Here is a 15,288-nt window from a genome sequence, read left to right on the forward strand (position 1 = left end):
TCCCCTGCTGCCTGAGCTATGCCCCTCCCACTGTAACCGTCCCTGCTGCCCCTCCCTCTCTAAGCCTCCCCTCCTGCCTGAGCTACGCCCCTCCCTCTCTAACCCTCTTCTCCTGCCTGAGCTACGTCCCTCCCTCTCTAAGCCTCCCCTCCTGCCTGAGCTACGCCCCTCCCTCTCTAACCCTCTTCTCCTGCCTGAGCTACGACCCTCCCTCACTAACCCTCCCCTGCTGCCTGAGCTACGCCCGTCCCCCTCTAACCCTTCCCTCTTGCCTGAGCTATGCCCCTCCCACTGTAACCGTCCCTGCTGCCCCTCCCTCTCTAAGCCTCCCCTCCTGCCTGAGCTATGCCCCTCCCACTGTAACCGTCCCTGCTGCCCCTCCCTCTCTAAGCCTCCCCTCCTGCCTGAGCTACGCCCCTCCCTCTCTAACCCTCTTCTCCTGCCTGAGCTACGTCCCTCCCTCTCTAAGCCTCCCCTCCTGCCTGAGCTACGCCCCTCCCTCTCTAACCCTCTTCTCCTGCCTGAGCTACGACCCTCCCTCACTAACCCTCCCCTGCTGCCTGAGCTACGCCCGTCCCCCTCTAACCCTTCCCTCTTGCCTGAGCTATGCCCCTCCCACTGTAACCGTCCCTGCTGCCCCTCCCTCTCTAAGCCTCCCCTCCTGCCTGAGCTATGCCCCTCCCACTGTAACCGTTCCTGCTGCCCATCCCTCTCTAAGCCTCCCCTCCTGCCTGAGCTACGCCCCTCCCTCTCTAAGCCTCCCCTCCTGCCTGAGCTACGCCCCTCCCACTGTAACCGTCCCTGCTGCTCCTCCTTCTCTAACCCTCTTCTCCTGCCTGAGCTACGCCCCTCCCTCACTAACCCTCCCCTGCTGCCTGAGCTACGCCCGTCCCCCTCTAACCCTCCCCTCTTGCCTGAGCTACGCCCCTCCCCCTATATCCCACCCCTCTTGCCTGAGCTACGCCCCTCCCTCTCTAACCTTCCCCTCCTTCCCGTGCTATGCTCCTCCCATTGCAACTAACCCTGCTGCCTGTGCGCTGCCCCTCCCTCTCTGCCGCCCTGTGCGCTGCCTCCCACACACTGACCATCCCTCTCTAACCCTCCCTGCCTCCGGCAAGCTGCCCCTCCCTCTCTACCCCCCCCCCCCCAATGCCCAACCCACGCCCTTCCCACTCTAACTGACCCTGCTTTCTATGCGCTGTCCCTGCCTGTCTAACCCTCCCTCCTGCCGTCCGAACACTCCCCCCATGCGCTGCCCCTCCCTCTCTAACACTCCCCCCATGCGCTGCCCCTCCCTCTCTAACACTCCCCCCATGCGCTGCCCCTCCCTCTCTAACACTATCCCCATGCGCTGCCCCTCCCTCTCTAACACTCCCCCCATGCGCTGCCCCTCCCTCTCTAACACTCCCCCCATGCGCTGCCCCTCCCTCTCTGACCCATGTTCCTGTCTCCCATGTTACGGTGCCAGTAGTGCATGTAATGGTCTCCTTCCCCCTCTGTCCTTTGTGTAGCTCCACTACCTGCGGCTGCCGAAGGAGATCAGCGAGGATTATGTTATCCTGATGGACAGTACGGTGTCTACGGGCGCGGCGGCCATGATGGCTATCCGGGTTCTGCTGGTGAGCAGCGGTCTGTATGTGTATATTCCACCGACCCCAATGTCTATTGCAGCAGCCTAGTAACAGGCAGCGGGAACATAAGTGTGCAGTAATCCAGTGAGTGTATGTAGCATGTCCTGTACACACCAGCATAATAACAGGCAGCGGGAACATGCGTGTGCAGTAATCCAGTAAGTGTATGTAGCATGTTCTGTACACACCAGCATAATAACAGGCAGCGGGAACATAAGTGTGTAGTAATACAGGGAATGTATGTAGCATGTCCTGTACACACCAGCATAATAACAGGCAGCGGGAACATACGTGTGCAGTAATACAGGGAATGTATGTAGCATGTCCTGTACACACCAGCATAATAACAGGCAGCGGAAACATAAGTGTGTAGTAATACAGGGAATGTATGTAGCATGTCCTGTACACACCAGCATAATAACAGGCAGCGGGAACATACGTGTGCAGTAATACAGGGAATGTATGTAGCATGTCCTGTACACACCAGCATAATAACAGGCAGCGGAAACATAAGTGTGTAGTAATACAGGGAATGTATGTAGCATGTCCTGTACACACCAGCATAATAACAGGCAGCGGGAACATACGTGTGTAGTAATACAGTGAGTGTATGTAGCATGTTCTGTACACACCAGCATAATAACAGGCAGTGGGAACATAAGTGTGTAGTAATACAGTGAGTGTATGTAGCATGTCCTGTACACACCAGCATAATAACAGGCAGCAGGACCCCATGTCACTGTGTATATTTGGGGTTATGCTCCCCTAGCTGTGCTGGGACATGTCAGCCTTCTGTACCTGATCCTCGCCCCAGTAAGGCGTCCTCCATGCTGATGTGTCTCTGTGCACAGGACCATGATGTGCAGGAGGAGAAGATCTTCTTGCTGTCGTTGCTGATGGCAGAGATGGGCGTACATTCCGTGGCGTATGCCTTCCCCCGAGTCCGGATCATCACCACAGCTGTAGACAAGCGCGTCAACCAGGAGTTCCATATCATCCCGGGCATCGGTGAGAATGAGCCCCTCTTCTAAGCCCTCCCTCCTGCCCTCTAGGGTCACCCTCCTACCCTGCCCGCCCTCCTCCCCTCTAAGGTCACCCTACTACCCTGCCTGCCCTCTAAGGTCACTTTGCTGCCCTGCCTCCTACCCTCTAAGGTCACCCTCCTACCCTGCCATCTAGGGTCACCCTACTACCCTGCCCGCCCTCCTGCCCTCTAAGGTCACCCTCCTACCCTGCCCGCCCTGCCTGCCCTCTAAGGTCACCCTCCTACCCTGCCCGCCATCCTGCCCTCTAAGGTCACCCTCCTACCCTGCCCTCTAAGGTCACCCTCCTACCCTGCCCGCCCTCCTCCCCTCTAAGGTCACCCTCCTACCCTGCCCGCCCTCCTCCCCTCCTACCCTGCCCGCCATCCTGCCCTCTAAGGTCACCCTCCTACCCTGCCTGCCCTCTAAGGTCACCCTCCTACCCTGCCCGCCCTCTTGCCCTCTAAGGTCACCCTCCTACCCTGCCCTCCCTCTTGCCCTCTAAGGTCACCCTCCTACCCTGCCTGCCCTCTTGCCCTCTAAGGTCACCCTACTACCCTGCCCGCCCTCTTGCCCTCTAAGGTCACCCTCCTACCCTGCCTGCCCTCTAAGGTCACCCTACTACCCTGCCCGCCCTCTTGCCCTCTAAGGTCACCCTACTACCCTGCCCGCCCTCTTGCCCTCTAAGGTCACCCTCCTACCCTGCCTGCCCTCTTGCCCTCTAAGGTCACCCTCCTACCCGGCCCGCCCTCTTAGGTCACCCTCCTACCCGGCCCACCCTCTTGCCCTGTAAGGTCACCCTCCTACCCGGCCCGCCCTCCTGCCCTCTAAGGTCACCCTCCTACTCTGCTCTCCCTCCTGCCCTCTAAGGTCACCCTCCTACCCTGCTCTCCCTCCTGCCCTCTAAGGTCACCCTCCTACCCTACCCTCTATGGTCACCCTCCTACCCTCCCCTCTATGGTCACCCTCCTACCCTCCCCTCTAAGGTCACCATACTACCCTGCCCTCTAAGGTCACCATACTACCCTGCCCTCCCTCTAAGGTCACCATACTACCCTGCCCTCCCTCTAAGGTCACCCTTCTATACGGCCAGCCCTCTTGCCCTCTAAGGTCACCCTCCTACACGGCCCGCCCTCTTGCCCTCTAAAGTCACCCTCGCAAATTGCCCTGCCTCCTGCCCTCTAAGGTCACCCTCCTACTCTGCCCTCTAAGGTCACCCTCCTACTCTGCCCTCTAAGGTAACCCTCCTACCCTGCCCTCTAAGGTCACCCTCCTACCCTGCCCTCCCCCCTGCCCTCTAAGGTCACCCTCCTGCCCTGCCCTCTAAGGTCACCCTCCTGCCCTGCCCTCTAAGGTCACCCTCCTGCCCTGCCCTCTAAGGTCACCCTCCTGCCCTGCCCTCTAAGGTCACCCTCCTGCCCTGCCCTCTAAGGTCACCCTCCTGCCCTGCCATCTAAGGTCATCCTCCTGCCCTGCCATCTAAGGTCACCCTCCTGCCCTGCCCTCTAAGGTCACCCTCCTGCCCTGCCCTCCCTCCTGCCCTCTAAGGTCACACTTCTACCTGCCCTCTAAGGTCACACTCCTACCTGCCCTCTAAGGTCACACTCCTACCTGCCCTCTAAGGTCACCCTCTTGCCCTGCCCTCTAAGGTCACCCTCTTGCCCTGCCCTCTAAGGTCACCCTCTTGCCCTGCCCTCTAAGGTCACCCTCTTGCCCTGCCCTCTAAGGTCACCCTCTTGCCCTGCCCTCTAAGGTCACCCTCGTAAACTGCCCTCTAAGGTCACCCTCCTGCCCTGCCCTCTAAGGTCACCCTCCTACCCTGCCCTCCCTCTTGCCCTCTAAGGCCACCCTCCTACTCTGCTCTCCCTCCTGCCCTCTAAGGTCACCCTCCTACCCTGCTCTCCCTCCTGCCCTCTAAGGTCACCCTCCTACCCTACCCTCTATGGTCACCCTCCTACCCTCCCCTCTATGGTCACCCTCCTACCCTCCCCTCTAAGGTCACCATACTACCCTGCCCTCTAAGGTCACCATACTACCCTGCCCTCCCTCTAAGGTCACCATACTACCCTGCCCTCCCTCTAAGGTCACCCTTCTATACGGCCAGCCCTCTTGCCCTCTAAGGTCACCCTCCTACACGGCCCGCCCTCTTGCCCTCTAAAGTCACCCTCGCAAATTGCCCTGCCTCCTGCCCTCTAAGGTCACCCTCCTACTCTGCCCTCTAAGGTCACCCTCCTACTCTGCCCTCTAAGGTAACCCTCCTACCCTGCCCTCTAAGGTCACCCTCCTACCCTGCCCTCCCCCCTGCCCTCTAAGGTCACCCTCCTGCCCTGCCCTCTAAGGTCACCCTCCTGCCCTGCCCTCTAAGGTCACCCTCCTGCCCTGCCCTCTAAGGTCACCCTCCTGCCCTGCCCTCTAAGGTCATCCTCCTGCCCTGCCATCTAAGGTCATCCTCCTGCCCTGCCATCTAAGGTCACTCTCCTGCCCTGCCCTCTAAGGTCACCCTCCTGCCCTGCCCTCCCTCCTGCCCTCTAAGGTCACACTTCTACCTGCCCTCTAAGGTCACACTCCTACCTGCCCTCTAAGGTCACACTCCTACCTGCCCTCTAAGGTCACCCTCTTGCCCTGCCCTCTAAGGTCACCCTCTTGCCCTGCCCTCTAAGGTCACCCTCTTGCCCTGCCCTCTAAGGTCACCCTCGTAAACTGCCCTCTAAAGTCACCCTCCTGCCCTGCCCTCTAAGGTCACCCTCCTACCCTGCCCTCCCTCTTGCCCTCTAAGGCCACCCTCCTACCCTGCCCTCCCTCTTGCCCTCTAAGGCCACCCACCTACCCTGCCCTCCCTCCTGCCCTCTAAGGTCACTATCCTACCCTGCTCACTAAGGTCACGCTCCTACCCTGCCCTCTAAGGTCACGCTCCTGCCCTCTAAGGTCACCCTCCTGCCCTGCCCTCTAAGGTCACCCTCCTGCCCTGCCCTCTAAGGTCACCCTCCTGCCCTGCCCTCTAAGGCAGGGCTGGGCAACACCGGCCCTCCAGATGTTGATAAACTACACATCCCAGCATGCCTTGCATCAGTTTCAGCATGGCCACATAGCAAAACTAATGCAAAGCATCCTGGGATGTGTAGTTCATTAACATCTGGAGGGCCGGTGTTGCCCAGCCCTGCTCTAAGGTCACCCTCCTGCCCTGCCCTCTAAGGTCACCCTCCTGCCCTGCCCTCTAAGGTCACCCTCTTACTCTGCCCTCTAAGGTCACCCTCTTGCTCTGCCCTCTAAGGTCACCCTCTTGCTCTGCCCTCTAAGGTCACCCTCCTACCCTGCCCTCCCCCCTGCCCTCTAAGGTCACCCTCCTGCCCTGCCCTCTAAGGTCACCCTCCTGCCCTGCCCTCTAAGGTCACCCTCCTGCCCTGCCCTCTAAGGTCACCCTCTTACTCTGCCCTCTAAGGTCACCCTCTTGCTCTGCCCTCTAAGGTCACCCTCCTACCCTGCCCTCCAAGGTCACCCTCCTGCCCTGCCCTCTAAGGTCACCCTCCTGCCCTGCCCTCTAAGGTCACCCTCCTGCCCTGCCCTCTAAGGTCACCCTCCTGCCCTCTAAGGTCACCCTCCTGCCCTGCCCTCTAAGGTCACCCTCCTACCCTGCCCTCCCTCCTGCCCTCTAAGGTCACACTCCTACCTGCCCTCTAAGGTCACACTCCTACCTGCCCTCTAAGGTCACACTCCTACCTGCCCTCTAAGGTCACACTCCTACCTGCCCTCTAAGGTCACCCTCTTGCCCTGCCCTCTAAGGTCACCCTCCTGCCCTCTAAGGTCACCCTCCTACCCTGCCCTCCCTCCTGCCCTCTAAGGTCACACTCCTATCTGCCCTCTAAGGTCACACTCCTACCTGCCCTCTAAGGTCACACTCCTACCTGCCCTCTAAGGTCACACTCCTACCTGCCCACTAAGGTCACCCTCTTGCCCTGCCCTCTAAGGTCACCCTCTTGCCCTGCCCTCTAAGGTCACCCTCTTGCCCTGCCCTCTAAGGTCACCCTCGTAAACTGCCCTCTAAGGTCACCCTCCTGCCCTCTAAGGTCACCCTCCTACCCTGCCCTCTAAGGCCACCCTCCTACTCTGCCCTCTAAGGTCACCCTCATGCCCTGCCCTCTAAGGTCACCCTCCTGCCCTGCCCTCTATGGTCACCCTCCTGCCCTGCCCTCTATGGTCACCCTCCTGCCCTGCCCTCTAAGGTCACCCTCCTGCCCTGCCCTCTAAGGTCACCCTCCTGCCCTGCCCTCTAAGGTCACCCTCCTGCCCTGCCCTCTAAGGTCACCCTCCTGCCCTGCCCTCTTGCCCTCTAAGGCCACCCTCCTACCCTGCCTTCTTAGGTCACCCTCCTGCCCTGCCCTCTAAGGTCACCCTCCTGCCCTGCCCTCTAAGGTCACCCTCCTGCCCTGCCCTCTAAGGTCACCCTCCTGCCCTCTAAGGTCACCCCCCTGCCCTGCCCTCTAAGGTCACCCCCCTGCCCTCCCTCTTGCCCTCTGAGGTCACCCTCCTCTGTCTTTGCCATACATTTATTGCACTCTGTTTCCCTTTTCACACCTGCGCACATCTGCTTCGCTTCTTTCCTTTTCTGTTCCTTTCATCCTCTCGCTTGTTGTTGTTTCATACTTAATTGGATTACTCAATCAACCTGATTTTACCCACTTGTGTCCTCTCTGACAGCTGTTCCTTGCCTGTTACCTTCTCTCCTCTTTCATATCCCAAGCTATCTCACTCTGTTATCTACCATATCCTCGCAATCTACTACAGACGCTGTCTGTCTTCCCAAATCCCTGCTCTCTGTCTGCTTTCACTAACCTACCCTCTCACCTCTGGTCCTCATGGCTGTTAATCTCTTAACTTCACTTTCTCCTACCGCTCCTCCCCCCCCCCATCCCTATCCTGACCACTTGCCCCCGCACCCCCACCCTCCCAACGACCCCCCCCTCGCTTCTGCAATCCCCAAAACTTTATCCACATAAATACACAACCCACCCCCCCTCTTTCCTGTGCACTATGGAACGCCAGATCCATCTGCAACAAACTCCCTGCCATCCATGACCTATTTATCTCTAGCGCATTCCACCTCCTTGCTATCACCGAGACCTGGCTCTCCACCTCTGATTCTGTCTCTCCACCTCTGATTCTGTCTCTCCAGCTGCTCTCTCCCTCGGTGGCCTCTCTTTCTCTCACACCCCCAGGCCTGACGGTCGCCAAGGTGGCGGCGTGGGTTTTCTCCTCTCAGCCTCATGCACCCACAGTGTCATTCACCCTGAACCCTCTCTCCTCTTCTCCTCCTTTGAGTCTCACTCTATCCGTCTATACTACCCCTACCACCTCCGTGTCGCTGCAATCTACCATCCCCCTGGCCCTATCTTCCAATTTCTTGACAACTTCCCCGCCTGGCTTCCACACTTCCTCTCCTCTGACCTGCCATCTGTCATTCTTGGTGACTTTAACATCAACCTGGATAACCCCGCTGATCCTGGCACCTCCAAACTCCTCTCCCTCTCTCCTCCTCTCTTGGCCTATCTCAGTGGACTACCTCTCCCACCCACATCCAAGGACACTCCCTCGATCTCGTCTTCTCTCGCTCTTGTTCACTTACTGACTACACTATCTCGGCTTTTCCTCTTTCTGACCATCACCTCATCTCCTTCTCCCTCACTGCTTCCCCCTCTCCCACCCCCTCTCCCAAGCGCATTGTCTCACGGCATAACGTCAACACACTAGATCTTGCTGTCTTCTCAAACACGCTGTGTCCTCTTCTCGCCCCAATCGCCGTCATGTCCTGCCCGAACCTCGCCGCCTCCCTCTATAATGACACCCTATCTTCGGCATTGGACTCTGCCTGCCCTCCCTCCTCTATCCCCCTTCGATGCTCCAACCCCCAACCGTGGCACTCGCCTATCACCCGATTCCTTAAAAAGTGCTCTCGCACTGCTGAGCGCTTCTGGAAGAAATCAAGCTCCCTTGCGGATTATCTCCATTTCAGCTCTGCCCTTGCTCTGGCCAAGGAATCCTACTTTAAGTCCCTCATCCTTTCCCAATCATCCAACCCCCACAGGCTCTTCGCCACCTTCATCTCCTTGCTCCCCCCCCCCCCCCCCCCTCCTCCAGCTCTTCCGTCCTCCATTGTAGCCCCTGATTTTGCTACCTACTTTTATCCTTCATCCACTAGGTGTCACTGGAGTAACAGTGGGGATAGAAGGGCGACCACAGGGAGCATGGGCACTTTAAATAATTAAGTGTGGCCAACTCCTCCCCTTCTACTCCCCCACCTAGGCAGTCAGAGAATGTGCCTCATGGAGGCTGGTCACACTTCTGGCTTGCTCCAGGGCACAAGTTTTTAAAAGCTTGAATTTTTTTTTTTTTTTAATACTACAACAGACAGGCAGTCTGCCGCTGCCTAGAAAAAAATACCACTATGCGCTCGGGATATAGAAAATGAATCAATAAAATATACAAATATATAAAAAACTTTATTACATGAAGAATGACAAAAATATGTCCTTAAAAATAAGAAATAAACCTTAATGGAAAATAGATAAATAAATATATAAAATAAGGATAAAATTAATAATAAATTTACTCAAGTAGACAAACTATTATGCACTGTAAAAATGACATCAAAGGTATACACATAGAATTATTTAGTGTCAAATTTCCGTCTGATGTTGGTAAATATATTTAGGCAATTGGTCAATTAAAGACCCTTAATTTAGTATAAACCCAGTAGTCCACTTTGTGGTGTTGCTGTCCACTCTGTGGATTGATCCACACCTGTAGTTTTAAGTCCCAAAAAGTCTCTTGTAAATGGGTGTGTGGCCCAAAAGTCAGTTAGTAATTGATGGCTCACTTACTGTACGTGTGCAGATTCCTGCCTCCCTTGTGTTTGCGGGGGGCTTGATGTCCAAGGCTTGTTGAATTGCCGCTTAGGTGGAGAAGCCATCTGGCACACTGAGATTAGGTGAGCGATGTCCACATGTGCTCCGTGACTTGAGCAGCGTCTCCCCGCTGAGCCGCCGGGATAGGTAACCGGGTGAAGCTTGCTTTGGCGTGATGGGGAGAATGGTCTGCAGTGCACCGGGCAAGAGGCTCCTTGATAGCGTATGGAGGCCGAATTAACAGCGCCTACCGTTGTCTGCGTGCACCGCTGCAAGTTTCTCCGTGCTGGGGATTTAATTTTCTGCCGCTGACTGTCTGCATCGCGGGAGCTGTCGGTGGTGATCTGGCCGCAGCTGCGTGCGTCTCGTGCCCGGTCCCCGGCTGCAGAGACCACCGTCTCCGGAGAGACAGCCACCACTGCATGCGGTGCATGTCCCGTCCTCCCTCAGCCTCTACTGCCACTGACCAGCAAGGCAGCGGTAACATATGCTTGACCTCCCACTTAGCGCAGGGGTCAGTGTTAAGCAAAAATGGCGGTAATGCAGGTTCTGGGGATTTATTTTAAAACTGGTGCCATTTTGGAGCACGGAGCAGCCGGAGGGGCGGAACTACCGCGTGGTACGCTTCCAGCAGCCCCGGCTTCTCAGCGTGACTACAGCACAGTGGTGGCCATCTTTTAAGTGCGCACCGCTGCTAACACGCTGAGGGACTTCGTTTTTTGCCTGAGACAGTCGGCAGACTCAAGTACAGCCTTCCTCCTGGTGTCCAGACCTGCAAACAGCTTCCCCAAGCCCTGCACGCAGACAGTGGGGTTAGAGCTGGGTGAGACAGTTCTGGGCTGTATGTAAATTGGGCTATAGCGCTCATGCCACAATTATCAGCTACCCGGTTCTTCGCTCGATTGAGGGATCCCCAAGCGGTGGGAGTGGATGCATTGGTGGCCCCTTGGCCATTCCACTTCGTGAACATCTTCCCTCCGCTTCCACTAATACCTTGGGTGCTGCAGAGAACACTGTCCTCCTGATAGCTCAGATTGGCCACGCAGGTGGTGGTACACCAGCCTCACGTCTCTGCTGATAGACGAACCCTGGCCCCTGCCTCTTCAGGAAGATCTGCTCAGCCAAGGGCCTTTCGTCTTTCCAGACTTAAGTCGGCTTCATTTGACGGCGTGGCCGCTGAAAGGTCCATCCTGAGACAGGCGGGTATCCCACGGGCGGTGATACGTACCATGATGAAGGCCAGGAAAGACGACACCTCCAAGCATTACCACCGCATCTGGAGGGCATACGTAGTCTGGTGCGAGAGCCGTGGTGTGTCCACTACTCTTTTCAAGAAGGCCAGACTTCATCTTTTTCTGCAGGCTGGCTTAGCTGCAGGGTTACGTCTGTCTACCCTGAAGGTACAGGTATCGGCGTTAACAATCATTTTTCAAAAGAAGTTGGCCCTTTTACCTGAGGTACATACTTTTTTTTCAGGGAGTATTGAGGCTACAACCTCCTTTTCGTCCACCCACGGCTCCTTGGGACTTGGATCTTGTTCTAGGGTTCTTGCAGTCTGCAGTGTTTGAACCACTGGAAGAGGTGGACCTAAAATACCTTACTTGGAAGACAGTGCTACTCCTGGCCCTGGCATCGGCCAGGCGAGTCTCGGATCTGGGGACTCTGTCATGCAGACCCCCGTTTTGGTCTTCCATGCGGACAGGGCAGAACTTCGCACCAGCTGCTCTTTTTTGCCAAAGGTGGTATCGGCCTTCCACATAAATCAGCCTTTTGTGGTGCCGGCCTTCCAAGACGTCTCTCCTGAGGACAGTACTCTCGACGTGGTCAGGGCTCTGAGGATCTATGTATCCAGAACGGCATCTCTGAGGAAGTCGGATGCTCTCTTTATCATGTATGATCCGGTCAGGCGGGGCTGGCCAGCCTCTAAACAGACGTTGTCTCGATGGATTCGCCTGACTATTCGTCAGGCCTATGTGGCAAGTGCTCAATGCCCTCCTGCCTTCATTACAGCACATTCTACGCGTTCAGTGGGCCCCTCTTGAGCGGCTGCCAGAGGGGTATCTATTCAGCAGCTCTGTAAAGCTGCCACCTGGTCTGGTCGTCAGGCTTTTGTTCGGTTCTACCGATTTGACACTTTTACGGCGTCGGCTTCACAGTTTGGACGCACGGTATTACGGGGGACTCAGCGCCATCCCACCCATGTTGGGAGCTCTGGGACGTCCCCACTGTTACTCCAGTGACACCTAGTGGATGAAGGTGAAAACAGGGATTTTATACTTACCGTAAATCCTTTTCTCCGAGTCCACAGGTGTCACTGGACACCCGCCTCGGCGCTGTTCCTTCTGTTAGGAATTCCTGCCTTAAAACTTTTACAGTTTAATTTGCCAGGTTAGTTCTACTTATGTTGTTTGGAACTGCCTGCTATGTTATTTGTGTAACATGTTTGGTTCAGTGGTTCTCACTATTTCTGTCTCAATCTTTTCTGGTTGATTGTTTACTCTTGTGTGTTATACTAACCTCCTCTGGAAAGCGTGTTCTTTCTTCCAGCTCCATTCGGGCACATCCTTGGGACTGCCTAGGTGGGGAGTAGAGTTGGCCACACTTAATTATATTTAAAGTGCCCATGCTCCCTGTGGTCGCCCTTCTATCCCCACTGTTACTCCAGTGATTTACAGTAAGTACAAAATCCCTGTTTTCAACCAAAACCTCCTCTCTTAGTACTGCCATCACTGCTGCCCTCTCCCTCCTCCATCTCCACTCCCCTCCTTCCCACCCCTGTCCTCATTTTTCCCCACCACTGCCGCTGAAGTCCACTCTATCCTTCAATCCGCTTCTCCCTCCACCTGCCCGCTCGATCCTATCCCCTCCAATATTATCTGTCGTCTCAGTCCGTCAGTCTGCTCTCACCTGGCTCACCTCTTTAATCTTTCCCTATCCTCTGGGATCTTCCCTTCCCCCTTCAAACACGCTCTTGTCTCCCCAATTCTCAAAAAAACAAAACAAATCTGGACCCCAACTCTCCGTCCAACTACAGGCCCATCTCCCTCCTCCCTTTTTCCTCCAAGCTCCTAGAACGTCTGACCTATAATCGTCTCCTAAGCCACCTTACTGCTAACTCCATTCTAGACCCCCTCCAATCCGCGTTCCGCCCTTTACATTCCACTGAAACTGCCCTGACCAAAGTCACTAACGATCTACTATCGGCTAAATCCAAAGGCCTCTTCTCTATCCTCATCCAGCTTGATCTGTCGGCAGCCTTTGACACTGTTGACCACCCTCTCCTGCTAAACACCCTATGCTCCTTTGGCATCACTGGCACGGTCTTCTCCTGGTTCACCTCATACCTCTCCGATCGCTCCTTCTCCGTCTCCACTCCGAGCTCCTCCTCTCCTACTACCCCGCAGCCAGTCGGTGTTCCCCAAGGGTCAGTCCTTGGTCCTCTCCTCTTCTCCCTCTACACCACCTCTCTGGGCACCTTCATCAGTTCCTATGGTTTCCATTACCACCTTTATGCTGATGATACCCTAATCTATCTCTCCTTCCCTGACCTATCCACATCACTCCTGTCCAAGGTCTCCAAATGCCTCACGGCCATCTCAGCCTGGATGACACAACGCTTCCTGAACATGGCTAAAACTGAACTTCTAATCTTCCATCCCCCGAACATTCCCTCTTCTCCCACTATCTCTATCAGCATTGGTGAAACCGAGATCACCTCCACCGACCAAATGCGCTGCCTCGGTGTCATCATTGACTCATCCCTCTCTTTCACCCCCCACATTCGTGCTCTCTCACAGTCTTGACGCTTTCACCTACGCAACATCTCACGCATCAGACCATTCCTCTCCACTGACGCGACCAAAATTCTTATTCACTCTCTTGCCATCTCCCGCCTTGACTACTGCAACATCCTTCTCTCTGGGCTACCTCTCACCCGCCTCGCACCTCTCCAAACCATTCTTAACGCTGCTGCTAGGCTCATCTTCCTCTCCCGCCGCTCTACCTCCGCCTCCCCCCTCTGTCTATCTCTTCACTGGCTCCCCATTCCTTTCAGAGTTCTCTTTAAACTCCTCACCACCACCTACAAGGCTCTCTCCTCCTCCACCGCTCCTTACCTCTCTTCACTGATCTCTATCCACACTCCCTCCCGTCCTCTTCGCTCCATCGCTGACCGCTGACTGACCTCTCACCTAATCAACTCCTCCCACTCCCGTGTCCAAGACTTCTCTCGCGCTGCTCCCCTGCACTGGAACAACCTCCCGCCACCCATCAGGCTTTCTGATTCCCTTACCTCCTTCAAGCGCTCCCTCAAAACCCACTTTTTCCGACTAGCCTATCCCTCCTCCTAACCTCTTTTGATCCTCCTATCCTGCCTCCGTTCCCATCCGTTCCTACTTCTCCTATTGTTTTTCGTTCATCCACCCACCTCCTTTTAGTCTGGTAACTCTTATGAGTAGGGTCCTCCTTCCTCACGTACTCACCCTACCTCATTACCTCACCTGTGCTCCTGTCCTGTTCTTCCCTTCCTCTACTTCATCTTCAGTCTCCTCGACAATTTTGACACCTACTTCAGAACTGATGCTGATTTTAGTTCTACCAGCTATACCCCTATTTACAGTATGCTGTATTTTATCAACACACCCTGTACGTTACCTTGTAATTTGTTATTTGTTTGCTATGTACAGCGCTGCGGACACTTTGTGGCGCCTTATAAATAAATGTACTACTACTACTATGCTCTGTGCATTATGTTACAGGATGTTTGACCTGATTTTTTCTCTCTGCAGGTAATTTTGGGGACCGTTTCTTTGGCACTGACGCCCCCTCTGACTGGTGCAGCATGGACTATTAGCTGCACCCTGTAATGTAGATCCCCTGTTACCCTCGGGGTAATGGAAGAACTCTGCCTCTATATTTATATCTCAGCGAACTCCTGGAAATCTTGAAGCTGGAGTTAAATTAGTGACTCTGAAAACCTAAATTATATGTCCGGATTCTGTCCACTGTACATGGAAGTGCTCCCTCCAAACACCGCGCGTCTGCCGACACGGGGACAGCGTGCGTCTGCCAACATGGGGACAGCGCGGGCTGCCGACACGGGGACAGCGCACGGCTGCCGATACAGTAACAACACGATGGCGAAAGGTCACCAGTAATACATTAACTGCGTGATGGTAATAGTTACAGCGTGATGCCGATACAGTAACTGAGCGACACTGGCAGGACATTGTGGACGTCATCCACGGCCAATGGCACGCCTATGGAGATACGTCACTTCCGGTGTCCTGATTGCGGTCTGTGCAGTATTCCTGTGTAGCGGATGGTGTAAGGTTACTGCAGTATTTCGGGCTTCCATGTACAGCCCTAGTGCACGGCTTCCTCCAGCCCAGCAACTTTCTGCAGAGAAATAAAATTGTTTTAAGAAATTTCCTAGTTATTTATTACACAGCGGCAGCAATAGAGTGGCTGATGATGCAATATGTTCACACCTGATCACTCATCTGTAGACTGGCCCAGCCCAGACAGGCAGAAAACCCGCCCCGTGTAAATGTGAGCAATTATGGCAGATAGCTAATAATTTCCCCAGTCTGTACGTTACTCTGACTTTCCACACCTGTGCGACAGAAACGGGCTGACCGGGGTCGGAGGTGACCTCACAGACCCTCCCTGATAACACCTGGGCACACCTGCGTTATGTGACCGTTCCTCACCTGTGTGACAGAATCAGGCTGACCA

At 55.3% G+C, this 15,288-nt stretch overlaps 1 protein-coding gene across 3 annotated transcripts in view; it reads left to right on the forward strand.

Annotated features, from left to right (window-relative positions):
• The window catches only part of LOC146064933 (uridine-cytidine kinase-like 1), a 69,980-nt gene extending 55,002 nt beyond the window's left edge, over positions 1-14,978 (forward strand). For all 3 annotated transcript variants that reach the window (XM_083178972.1, XM_083178974.1, XM_083178973.1), the window contains 3 exons: positions 1,512-1,619; positions 2,483-2,639; positions 14,340-14,978. In XM_083178972.1, coding sequence (XP_083035098.1) covers positions 1,512-1,619; positions 2,483-2,639; positions 14,340-14,404 — 330 coding nt within the window. In that variant the 3' untranslated portion in view covers positions 14,405-14,978. The remainder of the gene's footprint in view (positions 1-1,511; positions 1,620-2,482; positions 2,640-14,339) is intronic.
• Positions 14,979-15,288: the final 310 nt, after the last annotated feature.

Source organism: Crinia signifera, chromosome 3 (genome assembly GCF_055691185.1).
Source record: "Crinia signifera chromosome 3, ASM5569118v1, whole genome shotgun sequence".
Lineage (NCBI taxonomy): Eukaryota > Metazoa > Chordata > Amphibia > Anura > Myobatrachidae > Crinia > Crinia signifera.